Genomic DNA, 15,368 nt, shown 5'->3' with positions numbered 1-15,368 from the left:
TATGGCACCCTTTTGAATACTTGAAGATGTTTATCAGATCCCCTCTCAGTCGTCTCCTCTCTAGGCTAAACAGACCAATCTCCCCCAATCTTTCTTCATATGTCTTGGTATCCAAACCCCTCACCATCTTTGTTGTCCTCCTCTGGACACAATCCAGTTTGTCAACATCCCTCTTCAACTGGGGAGCCCAAAACTAAACACAGTACTCCAAGTGAGGCCGAACCAGAGCAGAGTAAAGCGGTACCATCACCTCCCATGATCTGGACACGATGCTCCGTGTACTATAGCCCAAAATCCCATTTTCCTTTTTAGCCATTGAGTCACACTGCTGATTCATGTTCATTGTATGATCTACTAAGACTCCTAGATCCTTTGCACACATGCTACTTCCAAGACAAGTCTCTCCCATCTTATATTGGTGTATTTGGTTTTTCCTACCTAAATGCAGAACTTTACATTTGTCCCTATTGATTCATTTTTATATGGGCTGCATTCTAAGTGGATAGGTTGAGGGCATTCTTCTGTACTGAAGCTCTTTTTCTTCTGCAGAAAAGCTTTCATAAGCGTTGACACATTCATTTTCTGTGCTTTGTCTCAATTTATTCTCCTTTCGATAATGCAAATATGTAGAGTGACTGTGTAAATATGAAATATACCTTTGTTTCTTTTGTCTGAAATCTAACAAAGCTACAGAAATACATATTTCTCCTTCTTTGTCCCCTAAAATCCCCTTTCCCCCAGTGCCTCTATGGCTGTTTCCATCATTCTCTATACCAAGGTGACTGAAAAAGCTATCTCTCTGTAGGAAAACTGTTCTTGTGTATTAAAATCTGAAGGTTCATCTCCCTTACTGCTAGTAGTAGACTGGATAATGTATTACTGTAGGTCTTTCTCAGTGGTAGGTAAGTATAGTTTGCTCTGCTTCTCCCTGACAGCATCCCCTTCAGTTCATAGCCTGGCACTATACTGCCTTCCTAGATTTGGATCCAAATCACGTCCTCCTCTGTCACGGTTCTTTATTTCTTCAGTGCTTTCTCCGTTATCTGCATCAGGACATTATGGGACTTTACAGCATTTATTAAGTAATACCACCACATGCTCTAAAGAGAGACAAAATGCCATCAGAAAGATAAACCAGTGACATTTCAAAATCTCTGGAAAGGGAAACTTCTAAAGAGACAGGATTTGGTATATGGTTTGAGAGTCTAGCTTTACTAAGGCGAAACAGCTTATACGTAAATCGATTGTTAATCTGTTGATTTTCCACCGTTTGGATTTTTTTTTCTTTTAACCATTTGATACCATGAAAACATCCATCCAAATTCCCAATTCATTTAATACCTTTTCCTTGAATGGAGGATTCTGTATTTATTTTGACCCTGCTACATGGACATCCCAATTCTGAGATTTGATATGGCGACATAATAGGGGCACTGGTTAGATCTCTGCAGCTGTATGTGGGGAGCGGAGGAATGCAATGTGCAGACTCTAACCATGAGTTTGCCCACCAACCAGGCAGTAGTGCCTGATGGCATTCCTCTGAATGGTACACAGAAGTGCTGCCAATCATCACATGCCTTTCCCCAGAAAAAGAAGGGGAAAAGAGACCAAGCTTAAAACATCAACAACTCCCCCTCACACGTGCACGTGCACGCGCACACACACACACACACACAACCAACAACCTAACCACGGAGGTAGATGTAGGGCAGGCATGCCATCAGTAAGTTCTTGGCAGTAGTTCTGATATCATATCAGGTACCAGCAATATGAAATCAAACAGGCAACTTTGCACAAACAGGAAAAACACAGCACTAGATTCAGTCTCCACATGAACAGAAGACAGAGGCAAAGGTTTTGGAGCTGCCATTTCACCACCCAAAGCTCCAAAGGGGAAACAGGATAGCCCACCTGATGTACTACCCTGGACACCCCTAATTTTGGCTGTCACCCCTTCAAAAACTCTTTTGAGCTGTACCCTTACTCCCCATCTATCTTGAATCTCCCATATGCTTAAGCTGACAGGCTGCATGGCTGACCAAATGTCAGCAGTTCCGTGGAGAAACGTGAGAATGAAAGCTAGCCTCATACCACCCGTAACCTGTTCCTTCTGCCAGCTACATACAGCAGCCAGCCAAGTAGATCCGCAGGAAGGAGATGGGGAGTGTAGAGGAATGGCCATGTCAATCTGTAGAAGAACTGAACTGCACCACATGAAAGCTCATAGTGAATTATATGTAATCTGCTTTTAAAATGCTACTGGACTTTTATGCTCTGGTGTTTTCCCATGCTTTTGTAGTGCATATCCATCAGGGTTTTTCTCCATTCTGTATTTCCCCATGCACCTCTGTTGGGTTTTGTCATTTTGTATGTCTTTTCTAGAGAGCCTCTTGTGGCGCAGAGTGGTAAGGCAGCAGACATGCAGTCTGAAAGCTCTGCCCATGAGGCTGGGAGTTCCATCCCAGCAGCCGGCTCAAAGTTGACTCAGCCTTCCATCCTTCCGAGGTCGGTAAAATGAGTACCCAGCTTGCTGCTGGGGGGTAAACGGTAATGACTGGGGAAGGCACTGGCAAACCACCCCATATTGAATCTGCCATGAAAACGCTGGAGGGCGTCACCCCAAGGGTCAGACATGACCCGGTGCTTGCACAGGGGATACCTTTACCTTTACCTTTTTTATGGCTTTTCTACCTTCGGCACTCAGTTTGCTTTCTAGTCGCTATTTTCCCAAGGTTTCTGAGAGTGCTTTTTTGGTATTTCTTCTTCATGTTTGGCTCCCAGGCTGATGGTCATTCCAAAGCATAAAGGTTCTGTCAGTTTTCCCTTCTGCCCTTTTCTCAGACACAACTCTTCCACCACCCACATTGAGGTCTTTCCTCCCACTCTGTACCTCCTGCTATTCCTCCTTCCTTCTTTGGTAATAAAACACTGGTACATATACATTTTATTTTATTTAGTCTGTCCTACTGTTTTTCCCTGAACTTAAATTGCTTGTCAAAAAAATTAGTGACAGGGAGAGCTTTAAACATAAGTATGTGTTTGTGAATGCTGGTATAGGACTGCCAAAATCCCTGTCATCCCCGTTATCGTTGCTAGCAAGCCTAAGTACACTTTCTGAAGACATGGAAAATACATGGGGGCAGCTGCCTGACAACACTCATATATGCACACCACTAGCCTTGTATATAAGAGGCTGCATTGTTGAGGTGATGCACAGAATGAACACATGGAGGAAGGGTGAGGTTGGCACAAACTTCTGTTTGGCTGACTTGCCAGATTCCAGTATCAGGCTATAGCATTTTTCTAATAGCAATGCCAGAAGTGGTTTCAGAAGTCCTGTATCATTTGGTCAGAGGTCAGGTTTCCAGAAATCAATAAGGGCAGTGTCAGCAGATTCACAACCTGAAAAACACTATGTCCACATGCAAAAAAGCTTCTCTAAGGAGATTTTAGAGCCTCGTGCCAAGACATGTGTACAACCATCTTCTCAGGTGTAGTCCTGCAAATACTCATCTCCAGTATCATCAGGCAGCTGGCATGAGCAGTGAGACATGTACAGCCCTGCCTATCATGTAGATCTATTCTCAGCCTTCTTCTATGGCATTCCAAGGATGCTGGTGACCTAAGAGAACTGGGAGGGTGGGGGTGACTGGCTTTTGCCTGCTAGAATAGAGCTGGAGTGTGGAGGTGATTCTGAACTGAATCTTGGCTGCTAGTCACAAAACAAGGGGATTTGCTCCCCCTACCTTGTATATGTGCTAAGTGGCCTTTCTGTGTATTTCCCACTAACAGGATGAAATGCTGCGTGTTCTATATGTGCAAGCCTGTTAATCTCAGAGGCAGAATCCCTTGCTGCTTGCTCTATTAGCTGAGCTATGGGGAGTCCTGATTGAGTTTTGCATAGTGTGGGTGCGGGTGTGTGACTGGCTGCTGCTATAGTCAGCATTCTGTGTTATTCCAGGGCTTGAATACAGAGCTGCACCCAGATGGGGGAACATTTACCTTTTCTGTTGCATGGATACCTGTGAACTATGTTGTGGTTTTTGACAGCGTAACTTCATATCAGTTCTGTGGATGTTCCTAAGTTGAGGAAATTTAGAGAGCCAACTATCTCCTGCTGTAACCATGAGCCTGACACCTCTCCTGGTGATGCAGAGGGTGCTCCAGCAGGGAACCAGAGCAGATCCATATTGGCAACCAGCCATGATGCTGTGGCAGCAGGGTGCTACACTGGCATATCTTTAAGACATGCCAGTGTATTTTGGAGATATGACAGCATAGCAGCTGATCAGGTCCCTGATCACTTTCACTGACCACCCTCTGGAGTACACCGTTAGACTTTGACTGGCAGGCCATCTATGTCCTACTAAGAAATGATGTTGTCACATGTTTTAATATTATATAAGCCTGATCATTGTCATATTGTGATGTTTTTACTGCAGTCACCAGTAATTCTGTCAAAATAGAAAAAAAAACATATTGAGACATTTTCATATGAAAGTTAAAATACATAATGACCATAGTGTAGAACAGTTGGTGTGTAGGTCAATCACACTTATGTCAGCATGTTGTACTGCCCCGAGCCCCTTATAGATATTTAATAAATAATAAATAATCATAATAATGTCTTATCATAATCTTTATGGTTTGGAAAGTAACAATTTTTTTCCATCCTATCTGCCAGTAGTGATACTATTATACCTTTTTCTGACCTTTCTGGGAATTGAGAGATAATAGTCCTCAAGAAACCTTTACACTCAGCCGCATATCTCGGGCATGGTATATGACCTGAGAGGAATCCTGAATGGACCTACCGTCACAGGAGCAGTCTCGTTTACTACATGGAATCCCATTGAAGCAGCTTCCTAAAACTCCCAAGTGGTTGAATATTTAGGCATGTCTTAGTGAAAGCCTTTCTCCACTCATTATTCATTATATCTATAAAGTACACATTGTTATCTATGTATGTTATGTATAAGGACATCTGAGTGTGCGTAGCATTTATTTATTTAACTTTACATTTTTTCTTTTTAAACAGATGTTCCTTTTTTTTTTTGCTGTTTTTTTTCATATGTGGGTATCTATTACAGTCCTCAACACATGGAGGTTTGCAGCCTTTGTGTTACAAGTTCATTTACTTGCAAATAACAAAGATTTTGTTGAACAATCCAACAATGTACTTGCAGAAAATCCATTAGACCAATTTTCTTCCATCAGCTCCTATTGGTGGAGCGCTAAATGTCAGGAAAAAACAAATGCTGGGAAATGCATGACTGAGTCTTCCCATCATTTTAAAAAAAGTAAAAACAGTAGCTGTGATTTACATTTTTGCAAAAGAGCATGGGAATTCAGGTTGATGAAACTCTGATAAAAAAAATCTCAGTAAACTGTCCACTTATTATTGGGAGGAGGGATTTTTAAATGTGATTAAGACGTGAACTATAAAATAAACATAAGTTTCTAGAGAGTCAGGGATAAGAAGCTTTTCTTAGTATAAAATCACATAAAGAAGTAAAACTGACCTTGACCAGGGCCAGGGATTTTTTGGCCCTGGACCTGACCTGGTAGAATGGTCTTCCCAGTGAGATCTGTCCTTAAACAGTTCTGGAGTGTCTGTAAGATATTGCTGTTCTTCCAGGCCTGTGTTGAGGACAAGAATAACATCATGAAAATGCTGACCTCCCTGCCACTGTTCAGGAATGCCAGCCTCCACGTGGGACCTAGAGAACCCTGATAATGAAGGCCCAAATGTAAAGGAAAAGAATCCCATAATTGTCAATGAGCAAGTAAAAAAATCTTACACCATCCTCCTGAAACAGCTTCTGCCTGTCCTTTAGCTACATCTCTTTAAGGCAATGGCAATTTGGACACCTTGATGTAGAAGTAAAGAGCAGCAGCTTCTAATGTGTCAAGCTGGATTTGATTTCCTGCTCCTCTACATGCTGGGTGACCTTGGGCTAGTCACCACCCTGTTAGAAACTGTTAGAAACTCAGCCTTACCTACCTCACAGGTTGCATGTTCTGGGGATAGAATGGGAAGGCTGTTGTAAGCCATTCTTAGACTCCTTTGGGCAGTGAAAAGCAGGATATAAAAAACAACTCTTCTTCTACTGGGAAGGTGCCACTGAGAAACACTGTCTCTTCCCCTCTACATGTCCCCATGGCCTCATGGTGTTTCTGCATCCCCTCTACAGTTTTCCCCATCTTCCATGCCATAGGGATCATTGAGAGCCAGCTTGGTGTAGTGGTTAGGAGTGCGGACTTCTAATCTGGCATGCCAGGTTCGATTATGCGCTCCCCCACATGCAGCCAGCTGGGTGACCTTGGGCTCACCACAGCACTCATAAAGCTGTTCTAACCAAGCAGTAATATCAGGGCTCTCTCAGCCTCACCTACCTCACAGGGTGTCTGTTGTGGGGAGAAGAAAGGAAGGTTAATGTAAGACGCTTTGAGACTCTTTCAGGTAGAGAAAAATGGCATATGAGAACCAATTCTTCTTCTTCTTCTTCTTCTTCTTCTTCTTCTTCTTCTTCTTCTTCTTCTTCTTCTTCTCCTCCTCCTCCTCCTCCTCCTCCTCAAATTTGCTTTGTTCTGATGGTCTTGTAAAGACTGCAGCAAGAACAAGGTGGTATCAAAGGTGGTATCAAGATGGGAAAAGGAAAGTCTATATCTTCCCAGTCCCACCCACATCAGCATTATTTTTCTGCTGCGATTGCCTGTGATGTCTATCCCAAAGCATTCCTCCCTTATCAGACTGCAAATGACAAACATCACATGACCTACATCACCTACTCATGAGTAAACATTCCCAGGGCAGAGGCTTGTCCTGGCTGATTTAGGTCCCAGAGGGCCAGCAGGGTCCCCTTTCTGGGCCTTCTGTGGCCCCCTCCAGAAGGCAAACAGAAACTGTGCTAGTAGGTGGCTCGCTCCCCCCACGTCCTTTCAACTCAGATGCCAGGAGGCCAAGGCAATTTACTGGAAGCAGGGCATGCTCAGAGCCTGGCATCTGAAACTGGCAGGGAGTTGGAAGCGGAGAACTGATTTCTTATTAATCCTTTCTGGCTGAGGGCTCCCTCCTGATTTGGGCTACACTTACCAGGGCGAGCTGTTCCTGGCTCAGGGTTATCTTCTATTGGGGAAATATTTCTGGTGAGGCCAATCAGGTAGCGGGTAAGTTATCCTTATACAACTTTGTAAAGATAATGTTTTGTGATTGTGATGATGATTTGTATTTTTATATCTGTTGTTACTTGCTGTGAATCAATTAATAAGGACAGGATATGAAAATAAAATAACAATGATTATGAGACATGTTCGGACCTCCTGAACAGGCTAATCTAAAGAGAAGTGTCATCACAGAAAAGGCCCTGCTCTGACCTCCCCTCCCCTTTTCTCACTGATCTTTTGCAAATGATGGAACAAAACCTCATTTAGTGACCTCAGTGCCCAAGAAAGCTGATATGAATTAAAAATTCCTCCATGACACAGAGCGCAAATTATTTCATTATTTACTTAGAAACGTTAAATGCAGTCTCTGAAGGCAGCTTACAAACTGAAAAAATAACAATAAAACATTAAATGATATTAATTGGAATCTAGCATGAAACACTCAACCTAAAATAAAAACAACATTCAGACAGACCATTGACAGCTTAATAACTGGCTTTAAAAAATAATGCATTTATTTCATGCATACTCCACCTTTTTCCCAATTGGGGACTGAAACCTTACATCATTCTTCCTTGCCAGTGCCAGGGGATTGGGGGGGGGGTGCCAGATCCAGGTTGGGAAACCGCTGGAGATTTGGGAATGAAGTCTGGGGAGGACAGGAACCTCAGTGGGTACAATGCCATAGAGTCCACCCGCCAAAGCATCATTTTTCTCCAGGGGACTAATCTCTGTAGTTTGGAGATGAGCTGTCATTCTGAGGCATCCTCAGGGCATACCTGGAGGCTGGCATCCCTAATCATTCTTCTCCCATCCATTTTATCCTCACAATAACTCTGTAATGTAAGTTAGGCTAAGAGTGTGTGATTGGTCCAGGAGCACCCAGTAAACTTTGTAGTGTTCAGATTCAAATCTGGATATCCTAAATTATAGTCCAGTAGTCTAACAACTCCACATATAGGCTCACCTGTGTAATTCATCTGTGGGATTTGGAATTTGCTTATACCTGGTTGTTATCCTTCTAAACCAGATTTGCAAGCCCAGTCATCATGATGGTGCAACACCCACCTGAACTTCCTGGTCTCTGGCCTGTTGATTGAATCTGGCCACACTGACTCTATTTAACACTTTATAAAAAAACAACCCTATGGCCTAAACCTTGATGGTAACAGGGAGCCAGTGTGATTCATCAAAAGCAAGCTTGGCATCTGACTTTACTGACATACGTTTAAAACCCATTTCTGGGTCAAGGCCAGTATGTTAACTGCTGCAGAAAAATAGACCACTCTGTATTTGTTGAGAACAATTTTAACAAAAAGGGAATAAAATCAGTAAGATGGGAAGTAAATATAAATGCATAATTATAACAACTACTTTATGCACCACCTTCAAAAACTTCTGTAGAGGGAGAATACTGTGATGTATACAGTGTCTAGTATAAAATAAACATTTATTCGGGGAGTGAAAAGGACAGCGCTAATTTAAAAGACAAAATAGTATATACCTAAGCTTGGACAAAGCAGAATGATTTTTTTAAATTAAAAAACCCACTGGGCTAATGAAAGCATTAGTCAATGAATCAGCTTGATTAGTCACATAATTATTGCATTGTATAATAAAGAGCTGATTTGAATAAAATCTGGCCAGTGTGAAAGGATCTCTAATCACTCTGCATAAGTAAATTACTTGTATGTGCTATTTGTTTAAGAGAAATGGTTTTCATCATTCATATTCTCATAATTCCACCTGAATTGATATGTTCTAGCATGCTTTTAATGAGTGTATTAAATAATGGGATAACAGCAGCAAGATGAATTAAAGTAAAACCCCTTAATCAGTCAATAGCCCTCACTGGATCCATAAAGCAACTGAACTGTGGAATTACAAGAAAGAAATGCCTTCTAAAACATGCCTAATATTTCCAGTGCTTCTGATGCCTCCTTGTGCCTCACTGTAAAAGTTTTCCGACCTCCCCGCAAACTATATCACAAAAAAATAAAATAGCAAATGAAGCTTTATGGGACGATCTGGGGCTTTGTAGTAGAGCCTGTGCTTTGCATGCAAAAAGCCCTGGATTCAGTCTCCAGTTACACCAATCAGGTTAGTGAGCGTTTTGAAAGACCTCTGTCTGAAATCCTGGAGAATTGAAGCCAGTTAGAAATGACAAAAGATATTGATAAAACAAAGGTCTACTACTGAGCCAATAAGACTATTATTCTAGACACGTTTCCTCATAAATTAAATACGTATCACTTCTTTTGCAAATTGAAGGAAGGTTCTTGGATTAGAGCCCTCTAATCCAAGAACTGACAATATGTAATTATTCAAAAACTATAGGGTTTTTGTCCCTCCTGTGCACTTTATTTAGTTAGCTTTTGACAAATAGAGATTGCTGTCTACATTATTCATTTTTGATTCACTCAAATGTAGTAAGGAATGATTATTGGTATTTGTTCTTTTGCATTGAAATACTGCCGATAGGTTAGGGCTTTCAAGAGATGTTTCTTGAAAAAAAGTTTAAAAAGAAGGGATCCATTATTTTTGATTTAATGATATTTTTTTCCAATTTAATGTGGAATGAAATGAATTTGGTTTTTCTATTAAAATAAAGGGAGGGTATCTCAGTGTTTATTGTCTAATTGAAAACATTGTTATCTTTCACTCCTCTGTGCCCTAGTTATTTATTACTTCTCAAAACAACCTTAATTTTCTACAAAACCCATAAAATAAAACAAATATATAGAGGAAAAACACAATAATATAAATGAATACCTTGACAAGAAAGCATAGCCTGCAAGCATCAAAACTCAACCAAAACCACAACTGAAAACCAAAATAATTGTTTTAATTTTGGAGTGGATACCATCAATTTGTAGATGACATCCAGGTCTACCTCTTGTTTAAGAAGTAACTGGTAGCTCAAATTCTGGTCTTGACCTCCTGCCTAGATGTAGTGGTGGAAAGGCTAGGTGAAGTTGGTTGAAATTAAATCCATCTAAGACAGAGATTATGTGTCTGGGAAAGCCTGGACCACTGGAATGACCACTTCTATCAGCCCTTGATGGGGGTCTTATTTTATATAATCAACTCTGTCAGGAGACTGTGAATGTGGCTCCATACTTTGCTTTCCATGGACAAACATTTAGTGACAAAGACTGTTTTTTACCATCTATGCAGGCCCTATCAACTGGCTCCCTATCTGTCTTGGGCTTACTATGTTAATGCATGTAATGGTCACCTTGAAACTGGACTATTGTAATGTGCTCTACACAGGGCTACCTTTGAAGACACTATAGAAAATCAAGCGGTTCCAGAACACAGCTGCTAGGAACATCCTAGCACAACTTATCCTATAGCAGTTACATTGATTCCCAATTAATTTTGCATTGCCACTTCAAAATGTTGCATTTAAAGCTCAAAACAGCCTTGGATCCACATGCATTCAGGACCACCTTTCCCAGCATGATCTTCCCCTGTCTTCTCCAGTATTCATTTCTAAATTTATTGAAGGTCCCTGGTCCACAAACGTCTACCTTGTGTAAATGAGGGTAGTAGCCCCCCATCTTATGCAACTAGCTGCCTGAAAATATATGTGCCTTGCGGGACCTCCCTAGGTTCTGCAAGGCATGCAGGAATACTGTTTTTCAGGAAGTCTTTGAGTGATTGTGATCTGCCAGTCAGCTAGTAAATTATTTCAGCTGTTTTTTCACTATCTATGCATCCTACCCTGCGTAATAGTAGATAGACTTTGGATTTATTGAATCTTTTTGTATTGTTTTTATTGCATGTATTTTGTATGGTGTTAGTCACTCTGAGTTCCGTTCAGAGGAGAGGAATAACTAATGGCATTTCTTCACATAAGTAGAAATAGTGTCATGCCCGCAGAATGGCAAAGTGCGACATTATAGCACACTCCCTTGGCCCTCCACACTTTTTTGCTGTCTGGCCCTTGTCTGCTTTGCTTTTGCATATCTCACCCTCCCCACCTGTTGCCTGGAAGAGGCAGAAGAGAGCAATGCGACTTATACGCATCATGCTTCCACCTGTCAATCAATTCAGGCAACCAATCCCTTTCTTCCATATTTTGACACAGTTTAAAGGTCATACTTCTCCATTGCAATGCCTATGCATAAATCATAGACAAATAGTGCTTTTGAATACCACCCTTTATGGGATCACTAGGCTAGTGCATGAAGGGCCCGATTTGTCTGCTTCAGCTCCCATGGAAGTCTCCATTGGATATAATGGAGGGATGGGGACACCCTCTTTGGGAGCCTCTTTGGGACTTCTTGGACAAATCATTTTGCAATTTTAAGGGGAGACAGGGAATAGCCTCCCAAAGCTACCCTGAAAGTTTGGAGGCTGTACCTCAAACCCAAGCCCTGGGAAAGGCGGGAACTCCAACATTCCCATAATAGTCTATGGCACCATTGATTTCCATGGGCACCGAAGCCGAAGTGGCTGAATCCTTTGATAAATGAGTAAATGAATATTGTTCCTGATCTTTTTTTTGGGGGGGAGGCATGCTTTGTTGAATGATTTTTTTTTTAATCTGGCATTGCCTACAAACGGATCTGCCTGTTTGTTGCTCCAGAAAGTTCACCATTTTTTTAAAAGTCATTCTCGTCCCTGGGAACAAGGGAAAGGGAGGTGGGAGCGAGGACAGGACACTACAGACAACTTTAGTACATTTGAGCCTCCATACCTTCCTTCTGCTCATTGACTGCTGGTTGTTCTCTTGTTGCTAAGCCCTTTTTAGCATCGTGAATCCACTTTTTGGGATTCCCGGAGAAGTGCTTTAAAATGGAGGGTATAGAGAGCAGTCAGTGGGCCAGACGCTGGATGTGGGCAACATCATGTGAAGGGGCCTGAATATATAGCATGCATTTGACGGAGATTATGCTACATTTAAAGGGTACAGAAATCCCCTAAACATTCAATTGAAGATGTATCCAGTTGTGATGTCTTACTTGGTATTCTTCTTTCTTAAGAAAAACAAGAATAGGGCATTTGATGCTACAAAGTGATTTCAAATGGGAAAGCATGCTAATCTATTACAGCAAAAAGAATCAAGAATTTGTGCCATCTTAGACTCAAATGTTTTTATTCTAGCGTACGCTTTCCTGGTCTAAAGCCCACATCTGGATGCATATACTATCTCCTCACTTGGTGGATACAAATACAATGTTTCAAAAAAGAAAAAGTTGTAAACAGCAGGGCCAAAGGACTGTGAAAGGCAGGAAGAACAGGGTGTGATATAATTATGTAAAATTCAAATGTAATCAAGAATAGTACAGAGAGACTATTCACAATGACAGTAATTAATGATAATGCAATCTCACCAGTTTTGTTAAACTGGCTTCCTGTAATTCAGTAGTTGATGTCTTCCTTTGAAGTACTTGTATTGGAAAATGATGAGTTTTAACTCTGCAATATAGTGTCCTAGCAGATTAAAATGTTTTTTCCAGTGGTTTCTGAATATTACAATTGTTTATGTCAAATACATGTCCAGGAAGCTTATATAGGAAGAACATACCAAGAGTCATAGACTGGTAAATTTCAGTTCCCTCTTCATTAGGCTTCCCATTTACCTGCAGCAGGTAAAACTCCACTCTTGGTCCCAACAGCCCTTGAGAAACTGAGTAGAAGAAAAAATGACCAGAAAATGGCTTCTGTAGTGATACTCAGGAATTTATCCATGTTTCTATGTTCCTTGCCAGAGAAACTAGGGAGAATTCATTATCTCCAAAATTCCTCTCTAGGTACCATATTCAGAATCTCCCAGCAATTGCCAAGGCAGTGCTGAAATCCTACTTTCCTTTCTAATAAGTATCTAAAAGGAAAGCTTCCTTATGTGGGGATAGTTTTGAGGCAGAAATGCATTTCTAAAGAGTTGAAAGACCTAGATTTTTATTCTATAACAATTATCCTTATCCATTGTTCCTATTGTTCCTCTTAATATTTGTGAAACAGCCGGGGGGTGGAGAGTGCCCTGGGAGTCCAAGATGGAATAGGGCCAATCAGAGTGTAGCCAGCTTTGCTGGGTGCACCCTGATTGGCCCTGCCCCTATAGCTCCCGCCCTCCATCCCTGGAAGCTAGCCACTTTGCTCTCAGATGTGGCTGGAGCGTGCAGCAAGTAAGGCGAGAGGGCCCTGGGCAAAGGGTGATGGTGGAGGGTGCGAGCCCTCCAGCCCCCTAATGAGCTCCTCCCAGTCTGCTAACCAGCACCTGCCGGCCTGCTGACAACTCCCACCCGGCCAGCTGACAAGCTCTTCCCACCTGCAGAAGAGCTCTTCCCAGCCTGCTAACGACCACCCACCTGGCCTGCTGACTGCCTGCTAAGGAGCTCTGTCCCAGGCCTGCTAATGAGCTGGCCAGCCCCCATATGGCTGTGAGATGCTCAAGCCACCTTAAGCTGCGTAGTGGGAGGGGTTGGGGTGAGGCCCTTTCAAAGCCCGTTCTTAGGAACGGGCTTTGCAGCTAGCAACTATATAATGCTTAAATTGGATGTGACAGTGTCTCCAAGACCACCACAAGGATGTCTCCACCAATGTAAGAATAAAATTCCACAGTTATAATGCCACAGGACCTGTGTCCTCCTGATTGAGATTGCAGCAGAAGAAGGAGGGGAAACAGTATGCTCTATCTGTATGTCATTTTCAAGAATCCAAATGTGGGCTTTTGAAAAGGTGTATGGGGCCACTCATGCCTTTGCAAATCAATGGAATTCCATGCCTAAAATGGTAGTCTTCTCTCTGGTGGAATTGGAGATGATGTCACCTCTAATTGAGCAGTAAAACTGGGACTGAACTCTTGGTTCTCATTGTGATGAGCCATAAATAAGTGGCACAGTACAAAAATTATGTGATTACAAAGATTCTCCTAGAAATTTGTATAATTAGATAAATTGTATTGCATTTAATGGCCTATCTTATTCCATTCATATAATCTGCAGAATCTTGTATTTTACAGCTTCTAATTCTGTGAGCAAATAAGTATATTTTATTTTACAGTCATCATCTTATCATTTAATATTTGAATTAAGAACGTGCCTAAAAATATTTTAAATATAGAAATACGGGAGCACCTACATACATGTGCATGTGCACAAACACTCACATAGAAAATTTTAAAATTAAAGCTTTGGTTTCTACTTTTCCAGGTCTAGGATGGGAACTAGTAAAGATCCAGACATTGTCCACTTGGAAGCAAAGGCAATAGATGGCCGTAAGTACTTTCATGCATGCAAATACTCGGAATAAAAAGATGTAGGATGCATTAGAAAGATCTCGTGGCAGTTCCATATTTCTACCTGGATTTGGTCCTGATGAAATAATTCTCAGTATGTAATAGTTTTCAGGGATATTATAGAGTTAAAAGACTGCAGTGATTTGATAAATGAAGTATGAGGATTGTTCAATGCATGCATTAAAAAAAAAAAAAACTACTGGCAAGGATTCTTACCCCTTATGTGGAATATCTATATAAGGGGTGAGAATCCTTGTCCCCTGCCCATTCCCCCTCTCAGATACACATACCCAGACTCACTCCAACCTGCTCCTTTTCCTTCCTTACCTTTGTGGCTCCTGGGCGCTGCGGCTGGCCTAGCCTGGCCTCTGTGGCTGGGGCCCACACTGAAGCCTGCTTGCTACTGCCGCCTCTGCCAGTCTTCTGTGGCTGCTCCTGTTCTCCAGAGGGTAAGAGCAGCCTTGGAAGACTGGCAGCCACAACATCAGAGCTGTGAACCTCAGCACTGTGGCCCGCTTGTGGCTCTGGTGCCGCAGCCATTGGTGAGTGGTTGCAAAACCAGCAAACATTTCCCCATGCTGTGCAATTTGGCACCTTACCTGGCCATGAAAAGACCAGGGTATATATTGTCTGCCAGGTGCCACCGTTGGCAATGGAGGGAGCAGGGGGCATATGGGCTATGCCATGGATTTTACTGGGGGACATTCCCAGACTGGAACAGCTTAGGGACCTGCCATGCTCCTCTGTGTAACCTCTCTCACACCAGCACAGAAAGCTGCACCAGTGCATTTTTCAGATATGTCAGCATACCAGCTAGATGATATGTCCTTTCCCCCCTTGTGAGGATTGCCTTGTAGATAACTGAAATCCATATTTATATTTAATAGGTTTCTTGAAGGATTGCCCTCCAAAATGAAAGTATGAGTGAAAGTAGCATTCACTTCTGGATTTC

General features: G+C 42.0%; 1 protein-coding gene across 5 annotated transcripts in view; it reads left to right on the top strand.

Moving 5' to 3' along the window:
• Positions 1 to 15,368, top strand: part of LOC143843502 (VPS10 domain-containing receptor SorCS1-like) — a 507,191-nt gene that overhangs the window by 347,572 nt on the left and 144,251 nt on the right. For all 5 annotated transcript variants that reach the window (XM_077349667.1, XM_077349668.1, XM_077349665.1 and 2 more), the window contains exon 6: positions 14,331 to 14,395. In XM_077349667.1, coding sequence (XP_077205782.1) covers positions 14,331 to 14,395 — 65 coding nt within the window. The remainder of the gene's footprint in view (positions 1 to 14,330; positions 14,396 to 15,368) is intronic.

The sequence above is a fragment of the Paroedura picta genome, chromosome 8 (assembly GCF_049243985.1).
Source record: "Paroedura picta isolate Pp20150507F chromosome 8, Ppicta_v3.0, whole genome shotgun sequence".
In the NCBI taxonomy this organism is placed as follows: Eukaryota; Metazoa; Chordata; class Lepidosauria; order Squamata; family Gekkonidae; genus Paroedura; species Paroedura picta.
This window is presented reverse-complemented; position numbering and strand designations above follow the sequence as displayed.